The 14,157-nt window shown below is 46.3% G+C and overlaps 1 protein-coding gene across 1 annotated transcript in view; it reads right to left on the reverse strand.

Annotated features, from left to right (window-relative positions):
* Window positions 1-11,060, reverse strand: part of CTSC (cathepsin C) — a 29,511-nt gene extending 18,451 nt beyond the window's left edge. The window contains exons 1-2 of the mRNA XM_081002218.1: window positions 10,462-11,060; window positions 1,649-1,794 (exon numbers count right to left, since the gene is read on the reverse strand). Of these exons, the coding sequence (XP_080858344.1) occupies window positions 1,649-1,794; window positions 10,462-10,639 (324 nt within the window). The 5' untranslated portion in view covers window positions 10,640-11,060. The remainder of the gene's footprint in view (window positions 1-1,648; window positions 1,795-10,461) is intronic.
* Between the last annotated feature and the right edge of the window lie 3,097 nt (window positions 11,061-14,157).

Here is a 14,157-nt window from a genome sequence, read left to right on the forward strand (position 1 = left end):
GTAGAATACATTCAAAGGGAACTCGCCGCCGCTCGTTCCTCTCTGCTCAATTTTGCCAGGGATCTTGGAAATGCTGTAGCAGAGGGAAAGAATGAGTGCACTGCCCAGCAAATACCAGGTTCAATCCCAGGCATTTCCAGCTAGAAAGACTCTGCTTGAAACCTTGCTGTCACTCAAAGTAGACAACACTACATTGAATGAACAAATGGTATGAGAGGAAATTTGCATGCATGTTCTAAGACAACCGTCTGCAATGCAGCAACATCTGGAGGGCCATAGTCCCATAATCCTTGGCCACTGGGCCTGGTTTGCTGGGGCTGATGGGCGTTGGTCTCCTACAACATCTGGAAGGCCTCAGGTTGGGGAAGGCTGTTCCAAGAGCTCCCAAACACAGGAGTTTTTTTATGCACAGGGTGTTGGTTTTTTTTGCTATTGTTCAAAAGAGCATGCAAGATCCCTTCTGATGTAGCACGGTCAACTAACAGGCATCCACAAGCTCTACCATTTAGGAGAACAAACCCCATTGTCTTGCATGTTCCTAGAAGGGTCTCACCAAGCAAGCCACCCCTAGTCTGCATAAATGCCCACTGTCCTGCGACATCATGGGGCAATGGCAACCTTTGGCCGGAAGAGTCAAGGCTGTGTTTTGGACCAGTTTGACCTTCACACCTGCAACCCACCTCTCCCACCATTATCGAGCGATTCTGATGAAACTGAATTCCAGACCCATCCAAAAGCTTCTGCGGCAGGCACAGGCAGGCCTGTAAACAAGACCTTTGCACCAGGAGATTCCTTACTCAGAAGCCTGTTTTAAAGTTCTCCTGGAAACGGCAAGGAGCAAACAGGCATTTCGACAGAGAGTTGAAGGTCTGCAGCCAATTGCCAGCTTTCTTGGCTTCCAAAGACAGACCAACAAAGCTTAGTGAAAAATATGACAAGTTTCAGAATCTAAGCATGTGTTCAATGTGAGAGCTTTGTCCAATCCAGAACTGCTCCTCTGCTCACTCTTCAAATAGGCTGTACAGAGACATGGGTGGCACCATGGTCTAAACTACCGAGCCTCTTGGGCTTGCCAAACGGAAGGTCAGTAATTCGAATCCCCGTGATGGGATGAGCTCCCATTGCTCTGTCCCAGCTCCAGCCTACCTAACAGTTCGAAAGCACACCAGTGCAAGTAGATAAATAGGTACCGCTATGGTGGGAAGGTAAATGGCATTTTCGTGCGCTCTGGTTTCTGTCACAGTGTTCTGTTGCACCAGAAGTGGTTTAGTCCTGCTGGCCACATGACCCGGAAAGCTGTCTGTGGACAAACAGTGACTTCCTCGGCCCCAAAAGTGAGATGAACACCACACCCCATGGTCGCCTTTGACTGGACCAAACTGTCCAGGGGACATTTACGTTTTACCTTATGGAGACATCATATATTATACAGCGCTTTTCTTCTAGAAAAATAGCTGCAGATACTGCGCACTCTTGAGTACCCCCAGAAAAAAAGCACAGATTATACTCCTTCCAAATTATTTTGCCAACAAGAATTTCAAAGTTTGGAAGATCCCTTTAATCCCAACATATTCTGGAGGAAAATGGTGCAGAGGTTTTATTTTTATTATTATTATTAGTTATTATTATTATTTGGAAGCTACATTACCTTAAAAAATGCAAACCACTTGTAGTTGTTCAGCACAACCTCGAAGCCTTGGTTGTAAATTATCGTGAAGAAGCCAAAGTTCCCTTCATCGTCCTGAGCAACATCGAGTTTCTGAAGGTTAACGACAACTTTTTTCTCCACAGCCCCTGGAGAGAAGCAGCAAAGAGAATTTTCACCAATTTGGGGATGGGGGAGAGAACCAGGCTGAAGAAGCAAGCTGGCCAATGCACAAATGCAACAGTAACACAGCCCTGCAATTATATACTGGTCCGGTAAGCAAGGCTAGTGAGCAGGGGTGTCAGAAGTGATGAACAGTCATGTCCTTTCTCTGTGCCCAGCATAGGAATCAAGCAGAGGTGGTAACAATCTTTATTTCCATCTATGCTTTGTAAACCACTTTGAAGTTTAAAGTAGAAAATCAAGCCGTGAATAAATTTTATGAAATAAATAAATATCACATTGCTTGGCTGTTCTTCCTCCAAATCATTCAGGACAACACAGACAGATCTTTCTCCACCTTCATTTTATCCATACAACCCACCCTGTGAAGATTATTAGGTTGAAAAACTGTCTGGACCCCGTGAGGTTCAAAGCCAGGGAAGGATTTGAATCCATGTCCTTTGTTCTGGTCTGACATGCTCACCTTTATGAATGGGCTCAGAGGCATACAATCTCAAGGCATGGTCTGAAGGCACGTAATGCATCTATTTTGCTGAAGATCATAGAATCTTAGTGTTGGAAGGGACCCAAGGGTCATCTAGCCCAACCCCCCCGCAAAGCAGGAATCTCAGCTAAAGCATCCATACAAGAGCATCCAAAACAAGCAGCTCTGGGTCTGGCCAGTACCTGGATGGGATTCATTGACTGATTGGTGGCATTTATACCGCGCCAAAAAGGGTTCCTGAAGGAGTGGGCCTGCGGCAGCAGAACTGATCAAACGACATTCAGTTCCATGATGGAAGATAAGCCATGTATAAATTTAAGAAAATAAATGTATTCAAACGGCTGTGTGAAGCAAACCATATTTTTTTTAAGCGATTCAGGACTTTGGACATGATTATTGCATCATCCAGTTTCATGCTCTTCCAATATAGATGCAGCAGGCATCTTCTACAACAACATTTAACAATTTGCCAAAAACTTTTTAATGTGACGAGGCAATGAATTAATTATCAGCTGGGGACTTGTGATTTTAATTTTCGACGTGCCTTTGCTCATATATAAATTGTTGTGCACCACCTTGACTTTCTTTTTTAATGAGATTGCGATATGTCAGTATTTTCTTTTAAACATATAATTAAAAATGTGGAATTCTGGTCCAATAAGTATTATTTTTAATAAAACTGTGGTAAGTATTTTTCTTTTACAGTACGCATAATTAAAAATGTAGAATTCAGGCCCAATTAATATTTCCATTTCTGCTGCTTAAAGTTGTAAGACATAAAACCTAAATTTAAAAAAATACTGTCTTCAATCATGTGAGGGTCAGGAGGAAGGCAAACTGCATTGTTCACTCTTTCAGGCATAAACTTTCTGACCTTGTGACCATGACTAATGTAGAGAAGTGCTGATGTAAAATATAAATAAAGAAAAAACACAGTTCCCTTCAGCAAATCACCATTCCCCTTTTGACCATTTTCTATCTACTTCTTAGTCCAATACGGGCCACATGATCTCCTGCAATGATTTTGCAAAGTTTTTTGCAGATAAAGTCGCTCAGATTCGGGAAGAGGTAGACGCCACCGTGGGAGCAGGGCCGGGGCGGGGGAGTGCTAGAGTCCTGTCTAGTCAAATTGTGTGGGATCAATTCCAATCTGTTACCTCCGAGGATGTGGACAGGCTGCTTGGACGAGTGAAACCAACCACCTGTCTCCTTGATCCTTGCCCATCCTGGCTTATAAAAGCTAGCCGGGAAGGGCTGGGCGATGGGCTTCGTGCGGTGGTGAATGCTTCCCTCCGTGAGGGAGCCTTCCCAGACCCGCTGAAAGAGGCGGTTATTAAACCGCTTCTTAAAAAACCATCTTTAGATGCGGCCACGATGGCCAACTATCGCCCAGTCTCAAATCTTCCATTCTTGGGCAAGGTGATTGAGCGAGTGGTTGCTGAACAACTCCAGGCACGCCTGGAAGAAGCGGACCATTTGGATCCCTTCCAATCGGGATTCAGGCCTCATCACGGGACTGAAACTGCCTTGGTCGCACTGGTTGATGATCTCCGGCGGGCTAGGGACAAAGGTGAGAGCTGTTTCCTAGTTCTGCTGGATCTCTCAGCGGCGTTTGATACCATCGACCATAGCATCCTTCTGGACCGTCTAGAGGGGCTGGGAGCTGGGGGCACTGTCATACAGTGGTTCCGCTCCTTCCTCCTGGGCCGTGTTCAGAAAGTGGTGGGGGGGATGAGTGTTCAGGCCCTTGGGCTCTCACTTGTGGGGTGCCTCAGGGTTCTGTCCTCTCCCCCATGCTTTTTAATATCTATATGAAGCCGCTGGGAGAGATCATCAGGGGGTTTGGACTGGGTGTTCATCAGTATGCGGATGATACCCAGCTCTACCTCTCTTTCAAATCAGAACCAGTGAAGGCGGTGAAGGTCCTGTGTGAGTGTCTGGAGGCGGTTGGAGGATGGATGGCGGCAAACAGATTGAGGTTGAATCCTGACAAGACAGAAGTACTGTTTCTGGGGGACAGGAGGCGGGCAGGTGTGGGGGATTCCCTGGTCCTGAATGGGGTAACCGTGCCCCTGAAGGACCAGGTGCGCAGCCTGGGAGTCATTTTGGACTCACAGCTGTCCATGGAGGCACAGGTTAAATCCGTGTCCAGGGCAGCTGTGTACCAGCTCCATCTGGTACGTAGGTTGAGACCCTATCTGCCCGCGGACTGCCTCGCCAGAGTGGTGCATGCTCTGGTTATCTCCCGCTTGGACTACTGCAATGCGCTCTACGTGGGGCTACCTTTGAAGGTGACCCGGAAACTACAACTAATCCAGAATGCAGCAGCCAGACTGGTGACTGGGAACAGCCGCCGAGACCATATAACACCGGTCTTGAAAGACCTACATTGGCTCCCAGTACGTTTCCGAGCACAATTCAAAGTGTTGGTGCTGACCTTTAAAGCCCTAAACGGCCTCGGTCCAGTATACCTGAAGGAGCGTCTCCACCTCCATCGTTCTACCCGGACACTGAGGTCCAGCACCGAGGGCCTTCTGGCGGTTCCCTCACTGCGAGAAGCCAAGTTACAGGGAACCAGGCAGAGGGCCTTCTCGGTAGTGGCGCCCTCCCTGTGGAACGCCCTCCCACCAGATGTCAAAGAGAACAACAACTACCAGACTTTTAGAAGACATCTGAAGGCAGCCCTGTTTAGGGAAGCTTTTAATGTTTGATGTATCATAGTATTTTAATATTCTTTTGGAAGCCGCCCAGAGTGGCTGGGGAAACCCAGCCAGATGGGCGGGGTATAAATAATAAATTATTATTATTATTATTATTATTATTATTATTATTATTATTATTATTATAGTCTGCACTTCAGACAAAGCAGCCAACATCCTGAGAGGGCTGAACAATGTTCTCCAATCAGCACTGATGTTATTAAGACAAGCGCTTCCAATAAAACCAAATTTGACCCAAACTGGAGCTGCCTGTAGACCCAAGCAATCCAGTTCAAACAAAACCCACCCTCTGCAAACGGGGGCTTTTAAGTTTTAGTTAGAGATAAACACATCCAATTTCGTTTGCTAAACCACATTACACACAGGGTTAATCTGAGGTGCAGCTGGAAACATTTTGTGTGACATCACACACACACAAAAAATGAGTGTGTAATAAGTTTTTGTGCAGCTGGGCAAATGGGATTCAAAAAGGTGCAAAGTAGCTTCTAAAAAAAGAAATAGAGAGAGAAGATAAAAAGAGCACAAAACGAAGACAAATGCTGGTTCCTTTCAAATCTTCATAAACTTATACAGATAGCACAGGGGTCAGCAACCTTTTTCAGCCGTGGGCTGGTCCACCGTCCCTCAGATCCTGTGGTGGTCCGGACTATATATTTTTTTTGGGGGGGGGGGAATGAACGAATTCCTATGCCCCACAAATAACCCAGAGATGCATTTTAAATAAAAGGACACATTCTACTCATGTAAAAACATGCTGATTCCCAGACCGTCCATGGGCCGGATTGAGAAGGTGATTAGGTCGCATCTGGCCCCTGGGACTTAGGTTGCCTACCCCTGAATAGCATACTGTTAACAGAGAAATCTGAGGGCTCCCTTGGACAAAAAACAAGGACACCGGCCAGGAATAATAGAGCAAAACAGCAGCCAGTAGGCTTGGGCTTTATTGAAGACTGTCGCGACAGGACTCCCACCTGCCACAAGGTGGAACAAGATGGAAGCCCCGAACAAAAGAGCTCCCAAACTTTTATTAGCTGCTAATCCCCATGTTAAAGGTAAAGGGACCCCTGACCATTAGGTCCAGTCGTGACCGACTCTGGGGTTGTGGCGCTCATCTCGCTTTAATGGCCAAGGGACCCGGCGTACAGCTTTTGGGTCATGTGGCCAGCATGACTAAGCCGCTTCTGGCGAACCAGAGCAGCGCATAGAAACGCCGTTTACCTTCCCGCCGGAGCGGTACCTATTTATCTACTTGCACTTTGATGTGCTTTTGAACTGCTAGGTTGGCAGGAACAGGGACTGAGCAACGGGAGCTCACCCCGTTGTGGGGATTCGAACCACCAACCTTCTGATTGGCAAGTCCTAGGCTCTGTGGTTTAACCCACAGCGCCACCCCCCCCAAACTACATCACTCATACATCACGGTTACATCATGAGAGGGGAGGTCTGGTGGCAGTAATCTGAGCATCCTGGACCCTGCCCCATGGTTCTCCTTGCCCTCCACCAAACACCCATCAAGTGGAACAAAAGAGATATTTACATTTCCCTGTTTCCCAGCCAAGTTAATCACACCCTTTTGTCTTTATCTGTTATTTCTGGAATGGCTACCTGTCTGGCACTCAGGTATCAGGATGCCAGGGATTATCACTCAGGCAGAGGGGCTGCTGAGCAGCTGAGCTCACATGTCTATATGAATTCCTGAAGTTTTCCCAGTGAGCCAGTACATAGATAGATTTATCAGTGAATTGTTACATTTAGTATCATGCAGCAAAGGCCCTTTGAATAGATAGGAAGAAACTGTGATGGAGTGTTTTGTGGGGACAAATCACAAAGGTCACGAAAGTGATTGTGCTGGTTTTGGTAGTGGGCTGCATGTGCATGATATCTGCTGGAGGGGCAACCCCCCCCATACATAAATTCCTGCAACAATATTATAGGACCAATTCCTTGACTACTCAGCCATTTATTTACTCATACTGAACTCTACTTAAACAGGCCATGTTCAATCATTACACGCTGCTACAAAATAAACAGAAGGTCACACCGCTGTGCCATGGTGCTTCCTCTCGCATTGCCATAGGATCGTAGCATGGTAGAGTCAGAAGGGGCCCCATGGGGTCATTTAGCCCAACCCCTCACAATGCAAAGAATCACAGCTATGCTGAACTTGCTAAGATGCCTTTTGCTTTGAGACGGGATTGGGGCTCAGCTTCAGTCTTATTCTTTGTGAAGGAGCCTCACTACCCAATTACAGGTTAAGAAAGGGAGATATTTCCTCCCCCTGAATACAGTGGTACCTCGGGTTAAGTACAGTGGTACCTCAGGTTACATACGCTTCAGGTTACACACTCCGCTAACCTAGAAAGAGTGCTTCAGGTTAAGAACTTTGCTTCAGGATAAGAACAGAAATCGTGCTCCGGTGGCACGGCGGCAGCAGGAGGCCCCATTAGCTAAAGTGGTGCTTCAGGTTAAGAACAGTTTCAGGTTAAGTACAGACCTCCGGAACGAATTAAGTACTTAACCCGAGGTGCCACTGTACTTAATTTGTTCGGAGGTCCATTCTTAACTTGAAACTGTTCTTAACCTGAAGCACCACTTTAGCTGATGGGGCCTCCTGCTGGTGTGCGATTTCTGTTCTCATCCTGAAGCAAAGTTCTTAACCCGAGGCACTATTTCTCGGTTAGCGGAGTCTGTAACCTGAAGCGTATGTAACCTGAAGCGTATGTAACGCGAGATACCACTGTAATGAAATGGTGGGGAATCCACTTACTCCCCCTCCCATGGGCGTATCCAGGATTTTTGTTGGGAGGGGGCAGGCTTTCGTTAGGGGGGCAGATCCACAGATTTCTATTGATTTCTATTGATTTTTACTGATTTAGAAATGCGGCTGCCCCCCTAGGCTAAGCTCATGCACCCCCCTTCTTTCCCAGGCACCTCTATTTTTTGTACCCTCTCCGTCACTTTCATTTCCCCCAATGTTCTGGCCTTTCCATCTTTCTCTGATACTTTTTTTCTTCCTTCCTGTCTCTTTCTCTGTTGATTCTTATCTTCCTCTTTCAAGTTCTTTCAGCTGCAAAAACTTGGGGCGGGGCGGGCGACTGCTAGCTTGTGCAATTGGGGAAAAAAAGCTGAGAATAAACATTACATATAGTCCTCCCCCGCCAATTTCTTATAGACCCTGAGGTAATGCATATAGTCAAGCTACATACAAGCTGACTCCAGTCGCCAGCTTAAAAACAACACTAAAAAAACCAGAAGAGCTCCTGCATCTTTAAGCAGCTGCACTACAGACAAACTTTGCTGGGAATTTTTTATCCTGTGTGATAGGAATTTTGAGGTCTTAGATATATGGAAATGTTCATAAATGTAGTAACCAAGTACGTACATAGATCAGCACAGGCAGACCAACCTGGAACCATTTTGATTTCTAAACTGAGCAAATGTTTTGTCTGCAAGGTCAAAGTGGCAAACCTTCCCCATTGTCTCTTTCCTCACAAATCCTGTCTTAAGGGCACATTTAAGATATGAATAGGGTGTGAGCCTGTGCCATGGCCCAGGAACTAAGTATTTATCATTACAAAAGACTGCCCAGGCTACCCAGGCAATCCAATCAAGTAACCTGCCGGACAGGAGAAAAATAACATTCAAATTTCTGTTTTAAGACTGCCTTTTCTGTGATGTAGGTGTGATGTATCTGAGTGGTGGTCTTAGGTTACACCCCTTCTGTGATGTATGTATGATGTTTCTGGGGGTGGTCTTGATCTACAGGGTGGCAATTTCAAAAGCCTTTATAAGGCCTTGCGCGCCATTTTTCTGAGTCCTCCTCCTTTCCTGCGTGTGAGGGGAGCACCCTGTTGCAACAGATCAATAAAGATCAAGCTTACAAGCTGCTTTGCTTCTCAATATTCTCTGGTTGGCCTCTGTTATTCTCTCCTACCAATAGGGAACCTATGTAAGGACTCTATATGGGCTCTTGGATACCCCATAAGGGAAAAGGGCAATTTTTGTTTACAACACCTGGCAACAAAAAATGACATCCTCCTTTTGGTTTAAGGGTGGGATGGTCTTATCGGATGGAAGTAGCCCCTGATTCACAAAGAATCACAGAATTGTAGAGTTGGAAAACGACGAGATGAGCCTGCTGACGACTCTTAACGACTGCTGACGACTCTTAATCTCAGCTATCTGCCAATCTCCAATTCCCACCACCCTTCTGAGTAATACCCCTCCCCACCTTCTCACTATATAGAAGGATCTGGCAACTTCTGTTTCAGTGTATCTGAAGAAGTGTGCTTGCACACGAAAGCTCATACCAAGAACTAACTTAGTTGGTCTTAAAGGTGCTACTGGAAGGATTTTTTTTATTTTGACTATGGCAGACCAACACGGCTACCTATCTGTAATTGTTAAGCTTGAGGCCAAGATGAAGCCTCCACACAGAGCAGCAGTATACCTCTAAATACAGACACGGGGGAAACCACAACCACCTGTTTTCAGCCCCACTAAGTGAGCTTCCCAGAGACATTCGGCTGTCCAAGATTGTAGGAGGGAGAGAAATGTCCAGTTTTAGATCCATTTTGGCCTTGAGAAGGTCAGCAAACATTACAGTGGTACCTCAGGTTAAGTACTTAATTCGTTCCAGAGGTCCATTCTTAACCTGAAACTGTTCTTAACCTGAAGCACCACTTTAGCTAATGGGGCCTCCTGCTGCTGCCGCGCTGCCGGAGCACAATTTCTGTTCTCATCCTGAAGCAAAGTTCTTAACCTGAAGCACTATTTCTGGCTTAGTGGAGTGTGTAACCTGAAGCGTATGTAACCCGAAGCGTATGTAACACGAGGTACCACTGTATGATCTTAAGGCGGGAGGGGAAGCAGCTACGAAGTTAGCAATTTGTAAAGCCCCAATGATTTTTTTTTAAAGGGGAGTTTGAACACGCGTTCAATCTGTGACCCTTCTAAAGCTTGCTTACTTTTGCTTTCTATTCCATTTTATTTGCACAGCATTCTACTTTCTGTCGCTGTGAAATCCAGACCCCTTTCTCCGCTCTGAACTCGCGAAATAAAATAACCCGCACCGAGCGGAGTTTGAAAACCGAATGCAAAGTTCAGCTTTGCCTCCAACAAGGAAGGAGGGGGTTTCCTGAAAATGATCCTACTCAGCAGATCTCCTAGGTAGGAAGTAAACCCTCCGGGAATACAGTGAGATTTACTTCCGAAGTCAACAAAACGAAATCTCCCAAACCGCGCTGCTGGGCTGATTCGCCGGATGTTTTCCAAACTTGCCTTTCTATTTGTTGGCGTTGTTTTATTGGGGGAAGGAAAATAGGTCAGAATGGAGGGCAGTAACGGGAACTAGGAACGGGGATCGCTCCTGGAGGCGGAGGAAGTTGGAGAGGCGAGCGCCCTGCCCTGCGCTGCGCGCTGTAACTTACCCACTTCGGAGCAGTTTATGTGCCGGCTCGGGGATCCGTGCCCCCTGCCCACCTGGAAAACCCAGGTGCCCACTAGGTCCTCGAAGGTGCAGTTGGCCGGCGTGTCGGCCCAGCTCGGCGGCAGCTGGACGAGGAAGAAGACGAGCAGGAAAGCCAGGCGCCGCGCCAAACGCGCCATCGTTGCGCCCCGAGGTTCTTGGCACGGAGGAGGAGAGCGCGCGGGGGATCAGCGAGGGGAGCAGTGGGGGGGAAAGGAGAGACCACCTTCCCCGCTGGGCTTAAATCTGTCCCCGGAACGGCGGGGCCCTGCTAGGTCCGCCCCCCGGGCATCACGTGTGAAAGGGGGCCAGGCGCTTCCTCCTCTCCGGCTCAGAGCAGCCGAGCGCAGAAAACGGCCTCCTATGCGCGGAGTCCTTTATTCTACCTGGTTCAGCGTCGGCCGCACCGAAGGCTTGGCTCCAAGTCAAATTGGGAAGGGACCACCACGGTCATCTAGTCCAACCCTCACGCAATGCTGGAAACATTTGGCCGCGCGTGGGCACTCGAACCCACGAGCCTAAGATTAAGAGTCTCGTGTTCTCAACAGCAGTGGTTCTCTCTTTTTTTTAAAAAAATAATTTTTCAACATAACAAATTATCAAAACATATCTTCATTATCCCCCCCTTTTTCCTCCCCATCTCCCCAAAGAGCCCGCCCTCCCGCCCCCCGACTTCCCTCAGGTCCTCTCTCTGGTTTCTCGATAAATGTTATTCTCTGCCTATTGTAAAATTATATAAATCCTAACATTATCTATCTATTATGTTAACAATCAATAAATTTGTGTATGCTTATTCAAAACCTGCCAAGGAGTCCAATTCATTTTGTTGTCTTTTTAAGTAGTTTGTAAAAAGTTCCCATTCTTCTTTGAAGTCACAGTTGTCCTTGTCCGGCAGTTTAGCCAACTCTGCATAACTCATCAGTTTTTCTTGCCATTGTTCTTTCGTTGGGGTTTCCTCATTCTTCCGTCCTTGTGCTATCAAGACTCTTGCCACTGTTGTAGCATACAGAAATAAATTCTTTATTTTCCTTGGCAGGTCTTTTCCTACCATCCCTAACAGAAATGCTTCTGGTTTTTTACAAATGTTAATTTAAACATTTTCTTCAATTCATTATATATCATTTCCCTTTTTTTTAATTTCTCTGCATTCCCACCACATATGGTAAAAGGTCCCTTCTTTTTCTTTACATTTCCAATATATGTTTGACCTGGTTTTATACATTATTGCTATCTGTACTGGTTTTATATACCTCAACAGCAGTGGTTCTCAAACTTTCCCCCTCCGGGTCAGGTATTTGCTTGTGCCACGCTGAATTTTTTAATTGTTAAGAAATACATAGGAGAACAAAAAAAATGAAAACACTCCTAGCAGTGCTTGATTTAGGTGGCGCTGTGGGTTAAACCACTGAGCCTAGGACTTGCCAATCAGAAGGTCGGCAGTTTGAATCCCTGTGACGGGGTGAGCTCCCGTTGCTCAGTCCCTGCTCCTGCCAACCTAGCAGTTCAAAAGCACACCAGTGCAAGTAGATAAATAGGTACCACTGCGGTGGGAAGGTAAACGGCGTTTCCGTGTGCTGCTCTGGTTCACCAGAAGCGGCTTAGTCATGCTGGCCACATGACCTGGAAGCTGTACGCCGGCTCCCTCGGTCAATAAAGCGAGATGAGCGTCGCAACCCCAGAGTTGGCCACGACTGGACCTAATGGTCAGGGGTCCCTTTACCTTTATTGTACTGTTGGAAAGAACCACGAAGGACATTTGGCCCAAGTCCCTGCAATGCAGTTCTTTTTCCTCCTCCTCCATTCTCTTTGCTCTCCTGCTGCTTTCGGTAGGGTTTCCTTTTTGGTTAGTGTATTTGGGGATCTCAGCCTTTTCTGCCCCCTTCATCAGGAGTTCACAGCACATTTTTAAGTTGGTCAAACTTTAGGAGCCATTGTCTACTCAGATGTCCTATTGAATCCAAGGGGGAATACTCTCAGGTAAGTGTGGTTAAGAAAACAACCAAAGAAACATGGATCAAGCCCCACTCTTGAGATGCAAGAGCCATGTCACTATCTGATTATTGCAATAAATAAATAAATCTCACCCTACTTTTAGTGGCGAAACACAAAGCCAAAATCTCTTTGGTTTAGAATGCCACAAGCCTCAACACTTTTTAAAGGGTTGAATTCATTACTGATTATATTCAGAAGCAGTAAAGTTACAGGAAGTTTTGAAATAGCAGCTAAAACGCGATGCAATCTGACACACCCAGCGAGTGGCTTTTTAATTCAGTCATCTTATTCCTTGTCTGTGTTTGCAATTATACTATATATATATTTAGATGGCTGTTTATTTGTATATATTTTAAAATTTTATATATGGATGTTTTATATAAAAATTAGGCACTTGTAATGCCTAATAAAGGTCTGGCGAAGAAGAAGAAAAATTCAGTTGAAATATGGATACACGTAAGAACAGGTACAAAGGGACGCGGGTGGTGCTGTGGGTTAAACCACGGAGCCAAGTACTTGCTCATCAGAAGGTTGGTGGTTCGAATCCCCGCGACGGGGTGAGCTCCCATTGCTCGGTCCCTGCTCCTGCCAACCTAGCAGTTTGAAAGCACATCAAAGTGCAAGTAGATAAATAGATACCACTCTGGCGGGAAGGTAAACAGCGTTTACGTGCGCTGCTCTGGTTCACCAGAAGCGGCTTAGTCATGCTGGCCACATGACCCGGAAGCTGTACACCGGCTCCCTCGGCCAATAAAGCGAGATGACCCCAGAGTCGGCTACGACTGGACCTAATGGTCAGGGGTCCCTTTACCTTTTAAGAACAGGTACAGTTGTTGAAGATGACCAGAGCAGTTTGCAACAACGTCTATATTCTTACATCAACAGTAACTAAGTTCAGCCTGTGGTTGAAACAATAACTGTAGATACCTTATGCCTTCACCCCATTTAGTTTCCCACTCACTACAGTGGCACCATCACAGGTCTGTGCTGTGCAATGCTTGATATCTCTGCAGGAACATGCCATGGTGTTCTTTAAGTAACTAACTTGTGAAGGAGCATACAGCATACAAGCATACATGCTTGGAAAAACTTACAAAACTCGTGTGTGTTGCCATTGTGCCAATAATGGAGAACTGCCGCCAATTGTTCCTGCTTAAGTATGACCTTGGTTTTATCAGCATTTAATGTGAAGGAGCTGACTCAGGAAATATTCTGCTCATAACACTTAATGATTCGTTTTGAATGGAACTGTGTGTGCGCTTTGCATCGCGAGGAAGAGTGTTTGAGGCTGGATTCTGGAACTGTGATGTGACCAGACCCAACTCAAGCCACACATACAGCGTCCTGCAGCAAACCAAGGAGAGAAATTACCAGTTCACACAGGGCTAAAGCACTAGATAGGCTAACTCCTACTCCCGGAGCCTCATCTGCAGATTCTTTTGCCTCCTCCCAGGACCTCACTGATTTTGGAAGGAGTGGTAAAGACAACATGTTCAGTGAGCAGTATAGAATCATACAACTGTAGAGTTGAAAGAGACCCCGAGGTTCATCTTGTCCAACCTCTTGCAATGCAGGAATATCAACCAACATTTCCAACACAGATGGCCACCCAACCTCTGCTTGAAAACCTCCAAGGAAGGAGGGTCCACAGCCTCCCGAGGGAGAC

The sequence above is a fragment of the Podarcis pityusensis genome (assembly GCF_964106645.2).
Source record: "Podarcis pityusensis genome assembly, chromosome: 4".
Classification (NCBI taxonomy): Eukaryota; Metazoa; Chordata; class Lepidosauria; order Squamata; family Lacertidae; genus Podarcis; species Podarcis pityusensis.